The following is a 14,650-nucleotide window of genomic DNA, read 5'->3' as shown; positions in this document are numbered from 1 at the left end:
AGTAAACTCTACAATAAACAATAAATAATTTACACAATGTGAGTGTAGTTCTCACAGCTTTAAACAATATACACATACTTACAATATACATATACTTTAAACAATATACACTAAACATACACTAAACAATATACATTACGCTATAATAGTAATAATAATATACAATGTACAGTATAAAATATTATTCACAGATTGAAAAATTGAAATCCAAAGTGCAATAGATGCTGTATGATAAATAAATGTGTATATAATGTGTGTTTATCTACAGTGGGTTGTGCTGAGTGATATTCTGTCCAGTGTGTGTTATGATCCTGATGGGTCAAGAGTTAAGGAGTCTGATTGTTTGTGGGAAGAAGCTGTTCTGGAGTCGGCTGGTGCGTGATCTGATGCTGCGGTACCGTCTGCCTGATGGCATCAGTGAGAGCAGCCCATGGTTCGGGTGGCTAGAGTCTCTGATGATCCTCTGAGCTCTCTTCACACACCGCCTGACATAAATGTCCTGGAGGGAGGGAAGCTCACCTCCGATGATGCAGCTGGCCGTGCGCACTACCCTTTGCAGGGCTTTGCGGCTGCGGGCGGTACTGTTGCCGTACCAGGTGGTGATGCAGCCAGTCAGCAGGCTCTCTATGGTGCAGGTGTAGAAGCGTGTGAGGATGTGGCGGTTCATTCCAAACCTCCTCAGTCGTCGCAGGAAGAAAAGGCGCTGATGAGCCTTCTTCACAACGGCCTCGGAGTGGACGGACCATGAGAGTTCCTCTGTGATGTGGACACCGAGGAACTTGAAGCTGCTGACTCTCTCCACCGGTGCTCCATCGATGGTGATGGGGCGGTGTTCTCTCTCATTCCTCCTGAAGTCGACCACCAGCTCCTTGGTCTTGCTGACGTTGAGGGAGAGGTTGTGCTCCTGACACCACCGTGTCAGAGTGTGCACCTCCTCTCTGTAGGCCGTTTCATCATTGTCAGTGATGAGACCTACCACCGTCGTATCGTCAGCAAACTTGATGATGGTGTTGGAGCTGTGGGTTGCCACACAGTCATGTGTGTACAAAGAGTACAGGAGTGGGCTGAGAACACAGCCCTGAGGGGCTCCAGTGTTGAGAGTCAGTGGTGAGGAGATGTTACTGCCCATTCTGACCACCTGGCGTCTGTTTGACAGGAAGTCCAGGATCCAGCTGCATAACAAGCTGTTTAAGCCGAGAGCCCGGAGTTTAATGTCAAGTATGGAGGGCACAATGGTGTTGAATGCTGAGCTGTAGTCTACAAGCAGCATTCTCACATATGTGTTCCTCTTTTCCAGGTGGGAGAGAGCAGTGTGAATTGTTGATGAAATGGCATCATCAGTGGAGCGGTTTTTGCGGTATGCAAACTGCAGTGGGTCCAGTGAGGGGGGGAGAACAGAGCAGATGTGGTTTCTGACTAGTCTCTCAAAGCATTTGCTGATGATGGGGGTCAGAGCAACAGGACGCCAGTCGTTTAAGCAGAGTGTTTTTGACTGCTTAGGTACAGGAACAATGGTGGACGTTTTGAAGCATGTGGGGACCACAGACAGGGAGAGGGACAGGTTAAAAATGTCCGTGAAAACTCCAGCCAGTTGGCGCGCGCACGCTCTGATGACGCGGCCGGGAATCCCGTCTGGACCCGCAGCTTTACGGACGTTCACCCGCCGGAAGGATCGGGTTACATCCGCTTCAGATACGGAGAGTGCACTAACCTCTGTATCTTCAGCCGCGAGCTCTCTCTCCGCGAGGGCGGTGTTATTTCCCTCAAAGCGAGCATAAAAGGTGTTGAGCTCGTCCGGGAGAGAGGCAGCGGTGTTCACGGTGGAGTTTGTGTTCCCTTTATAGTCTGTGATGGTGTTAATTCCCCTCCACATGCTTCTGGAGTCGGTGGTGTTGAACTGTCCTTCAATCTTGTCCCTGTACTGGCGTTTTGCTGCTTTGATTGTTTTCCGGAGGGCATAACTTGCTTGTTTATGCTCCTCCGCATTACCAGAGTTAAAAGTGAAGGTCCGCGCATTGAGTGCCGCGCGAACATCCCCATTTATCCACGGCTTCTGGTTTGGGTACAGCCGAATTGTTTTGGTCGGAACAACGTCATCTACGCACTTCCTGATGAAACACGTTACGCTATCAGCGTAGACCTCGATGTCGTCATCAGAGGCCGACCGGAACATCTCCCAGTCCGCGTGATCAAAACAGTCCTGTAGCATAGAGTCCGATTGGTCTGACCAGCACTGGATGGTTCTGAGGGCGGGTGCTTCCTGTTTCAGTCTCTGCCTGTAAGCGGGCAAAAGTAGAATGGACGCGTGATCTGATTTGCCGAATGGTGGGCGAGGGAGGGACTTGTAACCCTCCTTGAAGGGGGAGTAGCAGTGGTCTAAAACACGGTTCCCTCGCGTGTTGATGCTAACATGTTGGTGGTATTTGGGTGCGATGCGCTTGAAGTTGGCTTTGTTAAAGTCCCCGGTCACAATAAACGCAGCCTCAGGATGCGCGGTTTCCTGCTCACTCACTGACCTATACAGTTCCTTTAGTGCCCGGTCTGTGTCGGCTTGTGGGGGAATATACACCGCTGTGATGATGACCGCGGTGAATTCCCTCGGTAGCCAGAATGGTCGGCACAGAACCATGAGAAATTCCAGATCAGGAGAGCAGAAAGACTTGATAGAGTGTACGTTCCTCTGATCACACCAGGATCGGTTGATCATAAAACACACACCCCCGCCTTTGCTTTTCCCGGAGAGATCTTTTTCTCTGTCCATCCGATGCACGGAGAACCCCGTGGTTTCGATGGCTGAGTCTGGAATCTCAGCGGACATCCAAGTTTCTGTAAGGCAGATAATGCAGCAGTCCCTCGTGTCTCGTTGGAAAGAGATCCGCGCTCTCAGCTCGCAGAGTTTATTGTCCAGAGACTGAACATTTGCCAGTAAAATACTGGGAAGCGGGGGTCGGTTTGCGCGGCGTCTTAATCTGACGAGTACGCCAGCTCTACAGCCCCTTCTCCGGCCGCGTCTCCGCGGCCGGGCCACCCAGACAAGGGGTTCCGCTGCTGTGTTTGTAAACGGCGTGTCGTCGTTGATGAATTTAAAGTCCGGTTTTCGGTGTGCGATTGCCGAACCAATGTCCAAAAGTGTCTGTCTGTCGTACGTAGTAAGGCAGACAACATCCAAGACAAAAAACACAAAAACTATAAACAGAACAAACAAAAAACTACAATGCTTCAGCAGAGTCTTGTGTTTTGTCGTGTGTGTGTGTGTGTGTGTGTGTGTGTCAGGACACTGGCATACAGCGCGTTCTCTTGTGTCTTGTCGTGTGTGTGTGTGTGTGTGTGTGTGTGTGTGTGTGTGTGTGTGTGTGTGTGTCAGGACACTGACATACAGCGCGTTCTCTTGTGTCTTGTGTGTGTGTGTGTGTGTGTGTGTGTGTGTGTGTGTCAGGACACTGGCATACAGCGCGTTCTCTTGTGTCTTGTGTGTGTGTGTGTGTGTGTGTGTCAGGACACTGACATACAGCGCGTTCTCTTGTGTCTTGTGTGTGTGTGTGTGTGTGTGTCAGGACACTGACATACAGCGCGTTCTCTTGTGTCTTGTGTGTGTGTGTGTGTGTGTGTGTCAGGACACTGACATACAGCGCGTTCTCTTGTGTCTTGTGTGTGTGTTTGTGTGTGTGTGTGTGTGTCAGGACACTGACATACAGCGCGTTCTCTTGTGTCTTGTGTGTGTGTGTGTGTGTGTGTGTGTGTGTGTGTGTGTCAGGACACTGACATACAGCGCGTTCTCTTGTGTCTTGTGTGTGTGTGTGTGTGTGTGTCAGGACACTGACATACAGCGCGTTCTCTTGTGTCTTGTGTGTGTGTGTGTGTGTGTGTGTGTGTCAGGACACTGACATACAGCGCGTTCTCTTGTGTCTTGTGTGTGTGTGTGTGTGTCAGGACACTGACATACAGCGCGTTCTCTTGTGTCTTGTGTGTGTGTGTGTGTGTCAGGACACTGACATACAGCGCGTTCTCTTGTGTGTGTGTGTGTGTGTGTGTGTGTGTGTGTGTGTGTGTGTGTCAGGACACTGACATACAGCGCGTTCTCTTGTGTCTTGTCCTTTGTGTGTGTGTGTGTCAGGACACTGACATACAGCGCGTTCTCTTGTGTCTTGTCCTTTGTGTGTGTGTGTGTGTGTGTCAGGACACTGACATACAGCGCGTTCTCTTATGTCTTGTGTGTGTGTGTGTGTGTGTGTGTGTGTGTCAGGACAATGACATACAGCGCGTTCTCTTGTGTCTTGTGTGTGTGTGTGTGTGTGTGTGTGTGTCAGGACAATGACATACAGCGCGTTCTCTTGTGTCTTGTCCTGTGTGTGTGTGTGTGTGTGTGTGTGTGTGTGTGTGTGTGTGTGTCAGGACACTGGCATACAGCGCGTTCTCTTGTGTCTTGTCGTGTGTGTGTGTGTGTGTGTGTCAGGACACTGGCATACAGCGCGTTCTCTTGTGTCTTGTCGTGTGTGTGTGTGTGTGTGTGTGTGTGTGTGTCAGGACACTGACATACAGCGCGTTCTCTTGTGTCTTGTGTGTGTGTGTGTGTGTGTGTGTGTGTGTGTGTGTGTGTGTGTCAGGACACTGACATACAGCGCGTTCTCTTGTGTCTTGTCGTGTGTGTGTGTGTGTGTGTGTGTGTGTGTGTGTGTGTGTCAGGACACTGGCATACAGCGCGTTCTCTTGTGTCTTGTGTGTGTGTGTGTGTGTGTGTGTGTGTGTGTGTGTGTGTGTGTGTCAGGACACTGACATACAGCGCGTTCTCTTGTGTCTGGTGTGTGTGTGTGTGTGTGTCAGGACACTGACATACAGCGCGTTCTCTTGTGTCTTGTGTGTGTGTGTGTGTGTGTGTGTGTGTGTGTGTGTGTGTCAGGACACTGACATACAGCGCGTTCTCTTGTGTCTTGTGTGTGTGTGTGTGTGTGTGTGTCAGGACACTGACATACAGCGCGTTCTCTTGTGTCTTGTGTGTGTGTGTGTGTCAGGACACTGACATACAGCGCGTTCTCTTGTGTCTTTTGTGTGTGTGTGTGTGTGTGTCAGGACACTGACATACAGCGCGTTCTCTTATGTCTTGTGTGTGTGTGTGTGTGTGTCAGGACAATGACATACAGCGCGTTCTCTTGTGTCTTGTGTGTGTGTGTGTGTGTGTGTGTCAGGACAATGACATACAGCGCGTTCTCTTGTGTCTTGTGTGTGTGTGTGTGTGTGTGTGTGTCAGGACAATGACATACAGCGCGTTCTCTTGTGTCTTGTGTGTGTGTGTGTGTGTGTGTGTGTGTGTGTGTCAGGACAATGACATACAGCGCGTTCTCTTGTGTCTTATCGTGTGTGTGTGTGTGTGTGTGTGTGTGTGTGTGTGTCAGGACACTGGCATACAGCGCGTTCTCTTGTGTCTTGTCGTGTGTGTGTGTGTGTGTGTGTGTGTGTGTGTGTGTGTGTGTCAGGACACTGGCATACAGCGCGTTCTCTTGTGTCTTGTCGTGTGTGTGTGTGTGTGTGTGTGTGTGTCAGGACACTGACATACAGCGCGTTCTCTTGTGTCTTGTGTGTGTGTGTGTGTGTGTGTGTGTCAGGACACTGACATACAGCGCGTTCTCTTGTGTCTTGTGTGTGTGTGTGTGTGTGTGTGTGTGTGTCAGGACACTGACATACAGCGCGTTCTCTTGTGTCTTGTCGTGTGTGTGTGTCAGGACACTGGCATACAGCGCGTTCTCTTGTGTCTTGTGTGTGTGTGTGTGTGTGTGTGTGTGTCAGGACACTGACATACAGCGCGTTCTCTTGTGTCTTGTGTGTGTGTGTGTGTGTGTCAGGACACTGACATACAGCGCGTTCTCTTGTGTCTTGTGTGTGTGTGTGTGTGTGTGTGTCAGGACACTGACATACAGCGCGTTCTCTTGTGTCTTGTCCTGTGTGTGTGTGTGTGTGTGTGTGTGTGTGTGTGTGTGTGTGTGTGTGTGTGTGTGTGTCAGGACACTGACATACAGCGCGTTCTCTTGTGTCTTGTCCTGTGTGTGTGTGTGTGTGTGTCAGGACACTGACATACAGCGCGTTCTCTTGTGTCTTGTCGTGTGTGTGTGTGTGTGTGTGTGTGTGTGTGTGTCAGGACACTGCGCGTTCTCTTGTGTCTTGTCGTGTGTGTGTGTATGTGTGTGTGTGTGTGTCAGGACACTGCGCGTTCTCTTGTGTCTTGTCGTGTGTGTGTGTGTGTGTGTGTGTGTGTGTGTGTGTGTGTGTGTGTCAGGACACTGCGCGTTCTCTTGTGTCTTGTCGCGCTTAGATGGTTTAAAAGCATTTACATGAATAAGAGCGTGATCATATAATGGAAGACTAGACAAAAATGGATTAAAAAAACGGACACTGCGTTAATTGCGTTAAATATTTTGAATGCGTTAAACTGAAAAAATGAATCGCCCGCGTTAATGCGTTAATTTGCCCAGCACTAATAATTTGTAATGATAGAACAATATTTGGCCGATTTACATCCATCTAAAAATTCTCAATATTGAGAGAATCTCCTTTAAAGTTGTCCAAATGAAGTCCTTAGCAATGCATATTACTACTAATAATACATTTCTGATATATCTACGGTAGGAGATATACAAAATATCTTCATGGATCATGATCCTAATATCCTAATGATTTTTGGCATAAAAGAAAAATTTATAATTTTGACCCATGTATTGTTGGCTATTGCCACAGATATACGCGTGAGACGCAGGACTGGTTTTGTGCTCCAGGGTCACATACGATTAGGGTTGGGTACCGAAATCCGGTTCCAATATGGCACCGGTACTTATATAACCGGTATGTACCGGACCGAATCAGAACGCAGATTTCGGTTCGTCATTTCGGTGCCAAAATTCAAACGTGCTTTCGCGCTTTGGCTGAGCCAGAGACAGACGCTCAGCGCTGGTCACATCACAACTCATGACAACTATTCAGTGTTTTCAACCACATCTCATGACAACTATTCAGTGTTTTCAACCACATCTCATGACAACTATTCAGTGTTTTCAACCACATCTCATGACAACTATTCAGTGTTTTCAACCACATCTCATTACAACTATTCAGTGTTTTCAACCACATCTCATGACAACTATTCAGTGTTTTCAACCACATCTCATGACAACTATTCAGTGTTTTCAACCACATCTCATGACAACTATTCAGTGTTTTCAACCACATCTCATGACAACTATTCAGTGTTTTCAACCACATCTCATTACAACTATTCAGTGTTTTCAACCACATCTCATTACAACTATTCAGTGTTTTCAACCACATCTCATGACAACTATTCAGTGTTTTCAACCACATCTCATGACAACTATTCAGTGTTTTCAACCACATCTCATGACAACTATTCAGTGTTTTCAACCACATCTCATGACAACTATTCAGTGTTTTCAACCACATCTCATTACAACTATTCAGTGTTTTCAACCACATGTTTATTCCAGGTTTCAGACATTTAAATGCTCATATAGGCTACTAGCAAAAAACACACTGATGTCTATGAAAGCGGCAATGATAATCCTTTCAGACGGTTATAATTTGACTACGGTTACATGTTTTATTCACATCAGATACATGCACATTATATAGTAACTATATAGTTTACTCTATTCTTCTTCCAGTTCACTGGTCACTTACTTTCATGTATTTCGTAAGCCGAGAATGAACTCAAATGTTGTAAATCCGACAGATCCGATTCTGAGGCGCAAACTAACATGGCGCCGCCCATTGCGCTTTATAGATCAACTAACACACATTGACTCCCACATTTGAACATCAGATAGTTCGTGACACAGTTAAGAAGTTTGTGAATATTTTTAATAAAAAGAAAAAACGAAATAAACCCGATTCAGCTGAGCTGTCAGCGCTATTGCGGCTGCTGTGTGTCATGTGAGAAACATGACGCGTCGTCATGGAAACATTAAGGCGATGCGTTCTAAAATATTTAGAGAATATGATCATATTTCAAAATAAAGCTAAAGCTCGAAGCTGGTTTGTAGCAGAGCAAGAATACAGACTACTGCTGTTATTACTGTAACTGTTATTTAGAGTTATATTAGGCTTGTTGTAGTTGGGTTAGGTGGCTTAGGTTTTACTGTGAATTTGTAAATAAGTCAATAATAATTTGTAAATAAGTCAATTATAATTTGTAAATAAGTCAATTATAATTTGTAAATAAGTAAATTGTTTTGTATTTATTTATATTCATACATTTAAGTATACATTAAACTTTTAATAAATGGTTCAATTTAAATAAAAAATAAATAAATAAAAAGCCATTTAATGTCATCCACCTTGTTTTGTGGCCCTTAAAAAAAAAAAGTATCGGTTTGGCACCGGAATCGAGAAAACCCAAACGATACCCAACCCTACATACGATACAACAGGCTTTATAGGATTGCAAATGTTCAACAATTACCATATACCTTAATGATTTCCATAACCCGTAAGTGGGAGTTCATCTTGTATTTAATCGTATGTTAATTATTTTGTGTCTTTAAGAAATGTCCGTTTGGTGCTCTGTCTATCGTGAACCTGCCAAGCAACCTGGAGAAGGAAACCACACACAGATACTGTGCCAATTCCTTCAAACTGCACAGGTATGAACATGCATCAGTACCTCAATTATGACTCCGTTTGAATGTGTGTTTAATCCGAGTGTTTGTCAGGCTGCCCACCCCTCGTCCAGGTGAGGTGCTGGGGCTTGTGGGTACTAACGGTATCGGGAAATCCACCGCTCTCAAAATCCTGGCGGGAAAACAGAAGCCAAACCTGGGGAGATTTGATGTGAGTGTCCTGACGCACACACAAACACAATCCAGATCTGATCCTAGTTGTGTGTCTTCATGCTTGAGATGTGTCTTTGTTTAATTTGTGTGTGTGTGTGTGTGTGTGTGTGTGTGTGTGTGTTTTTAGGCTCCCCCTGACTGGCAGGAGATCCTGGCGTATTTCCGTGGCTCTGAGCTGCAGAACTACTTCACTAAGATCCTGGAAGACGACCTGAAGGCCATCGTGAAGCCGCAGTATGTTGATCAGATCCCCAAAACCGTTAAGGTCAGTATCAGTGTGGTTTTTATTTTAGGTTTATTGTAGTTTTAGTAATATTTTGAATTCTCTTTTAGTAGGTCTGACCCCTAATAGTCGACTAGAAGAGGCTTAAAGGGTTAGTTCACCCAAAATTAATTACTCACCCTCATGTCGTTCGACACCCGTAAGACCTTTGTTCATATTCGGAACAGAAATGAAGATATTTTAGTGTAAAGCTGATGCTGAGAAAGGCTTCAGATAGGCCTCCATTGGCATTCAGTACATTTACACTCACAAGACCCATAAAAGGCACTAAAAACGTCGTTACAAAGTCCATCTCACCACAGCGGCTCTACAATAATTTTACGATGTGACGACAATACTTTTTGTGCGCAAAAAAAATCTAAATAACACCTTTATCCAGCTTGTTCTTGTCTTCCGTGTGTGTCTCCACGACGCATGCGCGAGAATATGAGCAGATCCGGCATCAGCTTTACACTAAAATATCTTCATTTGTGTCTGAAGATGAACGGAGGTCTGACGGGTGTCCAACCACATGAGGCTCAGTCATTAATGACACAATTTACATTTTTGGGTGAACTAACCCTTTAATCGACCAAAATTATTAGTCGGTTTGTCGCAGGAAAAATTTAAATCCACAGGAAGTGGCGAAATCATGCAGGCCGTGATGGACAGATCGTTAATGGCAGGAAATCCAGCTAATTTTTCATGACACACTCATAATGATTATGTTTGCCGGTGCGCTATGGCAAGTTAATGTGTGCGTTTAAGCGCTTCAACGATGACGTCGACTACGAAAATGCGTCGACGCGTCACATTATTCATTATGTCATCATTCATTGATTTCATGTTAAAATAATATACACTTTCACTACGCTCTTTGAAATACAATAATCAGTCAAAAAGAATCATCAGATTAATCTGGAAGAATAATCGTTAGATTAGTCAACAGAAAAATAATTGTTAATTGCAGCTCTAGCACTGTATTATTTTATTATTTATGACTTATTAATATAAACACGCGATTAGACAAACTACTAGTCGACTAGAAAAATCTTCAGTCGAGGGCAGCCCTAGCTCTGTTAATTTTGGTCATTTCTAGGCCAATATATGTTCATTTTTAATGTATTTCAAGCAATTCAAACCGATCATGGCGAATCTGAAGTGTCTCCGCTGAAGGAAATAATATATCGGCTTTAATATATTGGACAGATTTTCTCATCGGGCCGTTAAAAATGAACATGTATCCGCCGATACCGAAATGGTGGCAGATATATCGTGCATACCTAGAAGCTGATGTAAATATGAAGTCATTTTTGTGTTTGACTTGACTGTTGTTATTCTCTGTTTGTCCTGTAGGGGTCAGTAGGCGCCATCTTAAGCAGGAAGGATGACACCAAGACGGAGGAGCTGGTGTGTGAACAGCTGGGTATGCGTTTCTTTTTGTGCAGTATCATCAAAATCCCTTTAAGGCGAGTCATTTCACTCGGCGGCCATCTTTGACACGCCTCTCGAGCAGCAAATTCTTCCATTTTGAAATCACCAACAACGGTCTCATAAAGCGTTTCTAAACACTCAAATCATGGCGAACTGCATGTTCTAGGCTGGAGCAATTGGATTTTTGCCGATATTAACTCATTCTGGTCGATACCGATATATGTTTATTTTTTCCATTTGTTCGGAAACCACCATTTTGAGCAAAAAATAAGTTTTTTTTTCATTCTGGTTTCAGATTTCTGAGGTCTCCTTACTAAAAGGATACTTGTTAAAAATAAATTAATGTTAATAAAGTTCTTTTTTAATAAACAGTATATTAAAAGCTCTGAAAATAACAATAATAAAGTCAGTGTTTTTTCACCCCAGACAGATGCAGTTGTAACCTAAATATTTTATTTTTGGATGTAATGTTTGTTCACATGAAGTGGGGGTGGCATGGCATCAGTTGATGCTGTATTTATCTTTAAATAAAACATTCACAGTTATTTTAGAGCTCCTTGGATTATTTTTCATCATCCATTTCATAACATTTTATTACAGATTAATAAACTCTATTTAAAAAAGTGTCATGCTTGTGCTTTGACATCATTACTGCTTTATTTATTCAGAAAAAGAAGTAACTTCTATTTATTTGTGTATTCTACTTTTCATTCACTATTACTGTAACAACAGCGCCTCCACTAAATAGGCTATATAACATTCTCCCGGTCGGGCACTAGGACCTGGAGGAGCTTCAGCTGCGCGCGCTAGAGAGACGCGATTGTGCTTGTTTTGGGCTAGTTTTGTTGTGAAAACCTGGCAATCCTGCGTTGATTCACAAATTCAAGGCAGCATTTAAAAACGGTCAATATAAATCACCGTACATGCAATGCATTTGCTTGTTTTCACTTGAAGAATGACACGGCTGACGTGATCTTATCGCTATAGAACTCTAGTTATTGCAGGCGCATATCAACACGTTATCATATCCGCATACATTTTTCATATCGGCCAATGCCGATTTTTATATTTTAAGCGTTTATCGGCCGATTCCGATGTCGTGCCGATAATATCGTGCATCCCTAGAAGGCGGGACTTGTTCCGCTTCATTGTGCATTGCAATTTCTCCCATTCCTAGTGATATGAGCGCACCGTTGTTGTATATCTCAATATTTAGAAATGTGACTGAATAATACAGTTGGTTTTGTTGCATCATGTGACTGATTGTTCTGTTCCCTGATTGGCCAGATCTGTTGCACTTGCGTGAGCGTAATGTTGAGGACCTATCAGGAGGAGAGCTGCAGAGATTCGCCTGCGCCGTCGTCTGCATTCAGAGAGCTGATATGTGAGTCCTTGTCATTGGCTACAACAATTAGGAACATTTTTGCTAATACTGATAGTAGGCTTGCTACGATAGTCGGTGTAGCCGGTGTCCAGACTCAACACCGGTTACATCACTTGCCCACCGTGGCACCGCCCACCGTCTTTTACATTTTTTTTTATAGTAATAAAATAATTTCGTTCAGTTAGAGAACAGACAATACAAATAAAAACTGAACGTATCTGCTTAATAAAGCAGGATCCGACCGTGAGTCTCGGCAGACTGAGATGATCGCGGAAGATTTGGTTTCAAAGCGAAACGTAAAAGCGCCTATTTAAGGGAGTTTGTCATTTGTTTTGTTGTTGTGTTTTTCATTAAAAATAATAGGCTAATGAACCCACAATTCAAGCAACCCGCAGCCGAATTGGCGCTAATTCAAAACCGAAAGTAAAATGTGCACGGCCGCACAGAGCGCGCATTGTTTACTTTTGCCTGGTTCCGCAGTGCGAACCTCCGCGCTACACTGACTGCGCGCATTTATTTTTGCCGCGCGCACCCTCGCGCTCGTGCAGGCGCGCCGAGTATAAACAAGGCTTTACGGTAGGGCTGCTCGATTATGGAAAAAATCATAATCACGATTATTTTGGTCAATATTGAAATCACGATTATGTAACACGATTATTTCACATGACTTTGGGAATGTGTTGTATTTATTAAAAATACACCTTTCAACAATTCAATTGAAATTGTAACATTTGTTGTACTTTTTGACATATTCAAATCAAAGTATAAAAGTATTCACGTAAAAATGATAACCACAAATAAATAAGATCAACAATATGGTTCGGCTAGATATGCTTTTCAGGTACGTCTAACATTAGTTTTCAGGTACAGAAATGTATCAAATGTAAAATAACATTGCATATTTGAGTGCATAAATTAAAGATGAATCCTATTAAACTTACAAAAGCTATTCAATCCGGATCGGATATGCGTCGTTTTTATCGACTGTATAAAGTTCACTTAAGGCATATACAGACTATGTCTGCTAGGAAACTCATCAAGATGGACATGTTGACATACGTTTTGTGTGAGTTTGTCCGTTCAAGAGCAAGACTTGAAAGAGAACTCAATATTTGCGCGCTGAGAGACGTGTGCGCGCTTTCGGATGAGAGCACAGAGATACATTTCCTCACAGCGCGCGCGGCTTCTCATTCACGTCTTCTGGCTCTACACCCGGGTGAAGACGGTGAAAATGACTGGACATATTCGAACATACGGCAGCACTCGCATGCATTGAACAAAGTTTACAAAGAGAGAATTATTTGAAAAATATGAGGGGAAAAAAGGACGTTTACACGGCACCCCTGCTCTCGTCAGTTTTTTTTTTCTTTATTAGATTGTCATAGGTCACTCTGTTTAATTTTCAAGTGGTTAAACAAATTCGTGCTGTTCCCTTGCGTTGCAGCCACTGCCATGTAGCAAATCTTGCACGTAGCATGTTTCTGCTCGTCGTCTGATTCCTCGAAGCCAAACTGTTCCCAGACAACGGAGTTGGTTTTTGCCTTTTTTGCTCACCAAACGCTGCTGTAACTGCCCTCCTTCTGCCATCTTTACTCGCGCAGAGTTTTTAAATTCCAGCGGATGATATGCACACGAGACTCCCGAATCCCGATCTGAGAAAGTTTGTGGCTTCGGGAGGGGCGGATGAGCGCGTGCGCGTTTCATTCAGAACGCAAGACAAAATAAGAGTGTTCTTGCAAAACTGAACATGGCAAAATAATCGTTTTTTCTCGATTATACTATTTTGGTGATCGTTGGGAGGCAAAATCGAAATCGAAATCGAAATTCGATTAATTGCACAGCCCTACTTTACGGACGAACTGTTATTCATTCATGGCGTGCATCTCAATCATCAATGCTTGATCAGTGCCCTGACTACTGAACTAGGAACTGATTGAGACGCACCCATGGCCTCAGAGCGCGCATTTACAGACGAGCCGTCATTCACATGTGCGCGCACTGGCGCGTTTTCAGTTCAGAGCAGTCGTGTGCATGTTACTTTCGGTTAGATAGAATTAGTGATTTAACCCTTAATCGGCCCTTGGGCTCCAGCTGACCCCACTGGACTTTTCCTTCATTTTTTAAAAGTGTTCCCTTCATCTCAGGGCCATGAGACTCGGTGACTTTTCCTAAATAATCTATCTAAACATGCACAAAAAAATCTGGGCTTGATTTGGTTGTTCTAAAGGTGTGTAAAAAAAAAGTCCCTCGGGGTCAGATTGACCCCACATTGAAAATGAATGGGAAAGTGTAAAAAATAAAAAAATTCACTTTTTTTTGTCAATTTTTTAACTAAATCCAGTATAAATCTGAAAATTTCCACATTTATATCAAGGTCTGGTCTTAGAGCATAAACACAAAGTAGAACGAACTTTCTATCTCACACAAACACAAACACACACATGTGTGTGACTGCAACAGAGAGCATTTTTATAGAAACTGGCAAATAAAATCAACAAAACTGGCATAAATCTGAAAGATTTTCATACATAAATGAAGTACTAATACTAGAGCACAAATGCAATATGGAACAATCATGAGAAAGAGATGGAAAAGGGCAAATAAAAGAAAGATGAACGGCAGTTTAACTTCTGCATAACTTCCCTCTGGACCTCTAGTGGATAATGTGGTCATTGCTCTCTCTCTCTTTCTCTCTTTCTCTTTAACTATAATTCCTAAAGTTTTTCCACAAACCTA

General features: G+C 43.7%; 2 protein-coding genes across 2 annotated transcripts in view; one reads left to right on the top strand and one right to left on the bottom strand.

Moving 5' to 3' along the window:
- abce1 (ATP-binding cassette, sub-family E (OABP), member 1) overlaps positions 1-14,650 on the top strand; it is a 40,894-nt gene that overhangs the window by 7,805 nt on the left and 18,439 nt on the right. The window contains exons 4-8 of the mRNA XM_079803532.1: positions 8,548-8,645; positions 8,715-8,832; positions 8,962-9,099; positions 10,453-10,522; positions 11,818-11,914. Of these exons, the coding sequence (XP_079659658.1) occupies positions 8,548-8,645; positions 8,715-8,832; positions 8,962-9,099; positions 10,453-10,522; positions 11,818-11,914 (521 nt within the window). The remainder of the gene's footprint in view (positions 1-8,547; positions 8,646-8,714; positions 8,833-8,961; positions 9,100-10,452; positions 10,523-11,817; positions 11,915-14,650) is intronic.
- The window catches only part of anapc10 (anaphase promoting complex subunit 10), a 50,231-nt gene that overhangs the window by 20,369 nt on the left and 15,212 nt on the right, over positions 1-14,650 (bottom strand). The window lies entirely within an intron of this gene.

The sequence above is a fragment of the Gobio gobio genome (genome assembly GCF_949357685.1).
Source record: "Gobio gobio genome assembly, chromosome: 21".
Classification (NCBI taxonomy): Eukaryota; Metazoa; Chordata; class Actinopteri; order Cypriniformes; family Gobionidae; genus Gobio; species Gobio gobio.
Note: the sequence above shows the minus strand (reverse complement) of the source record. Positions and strands in the feature narration are given on the sequence as shown.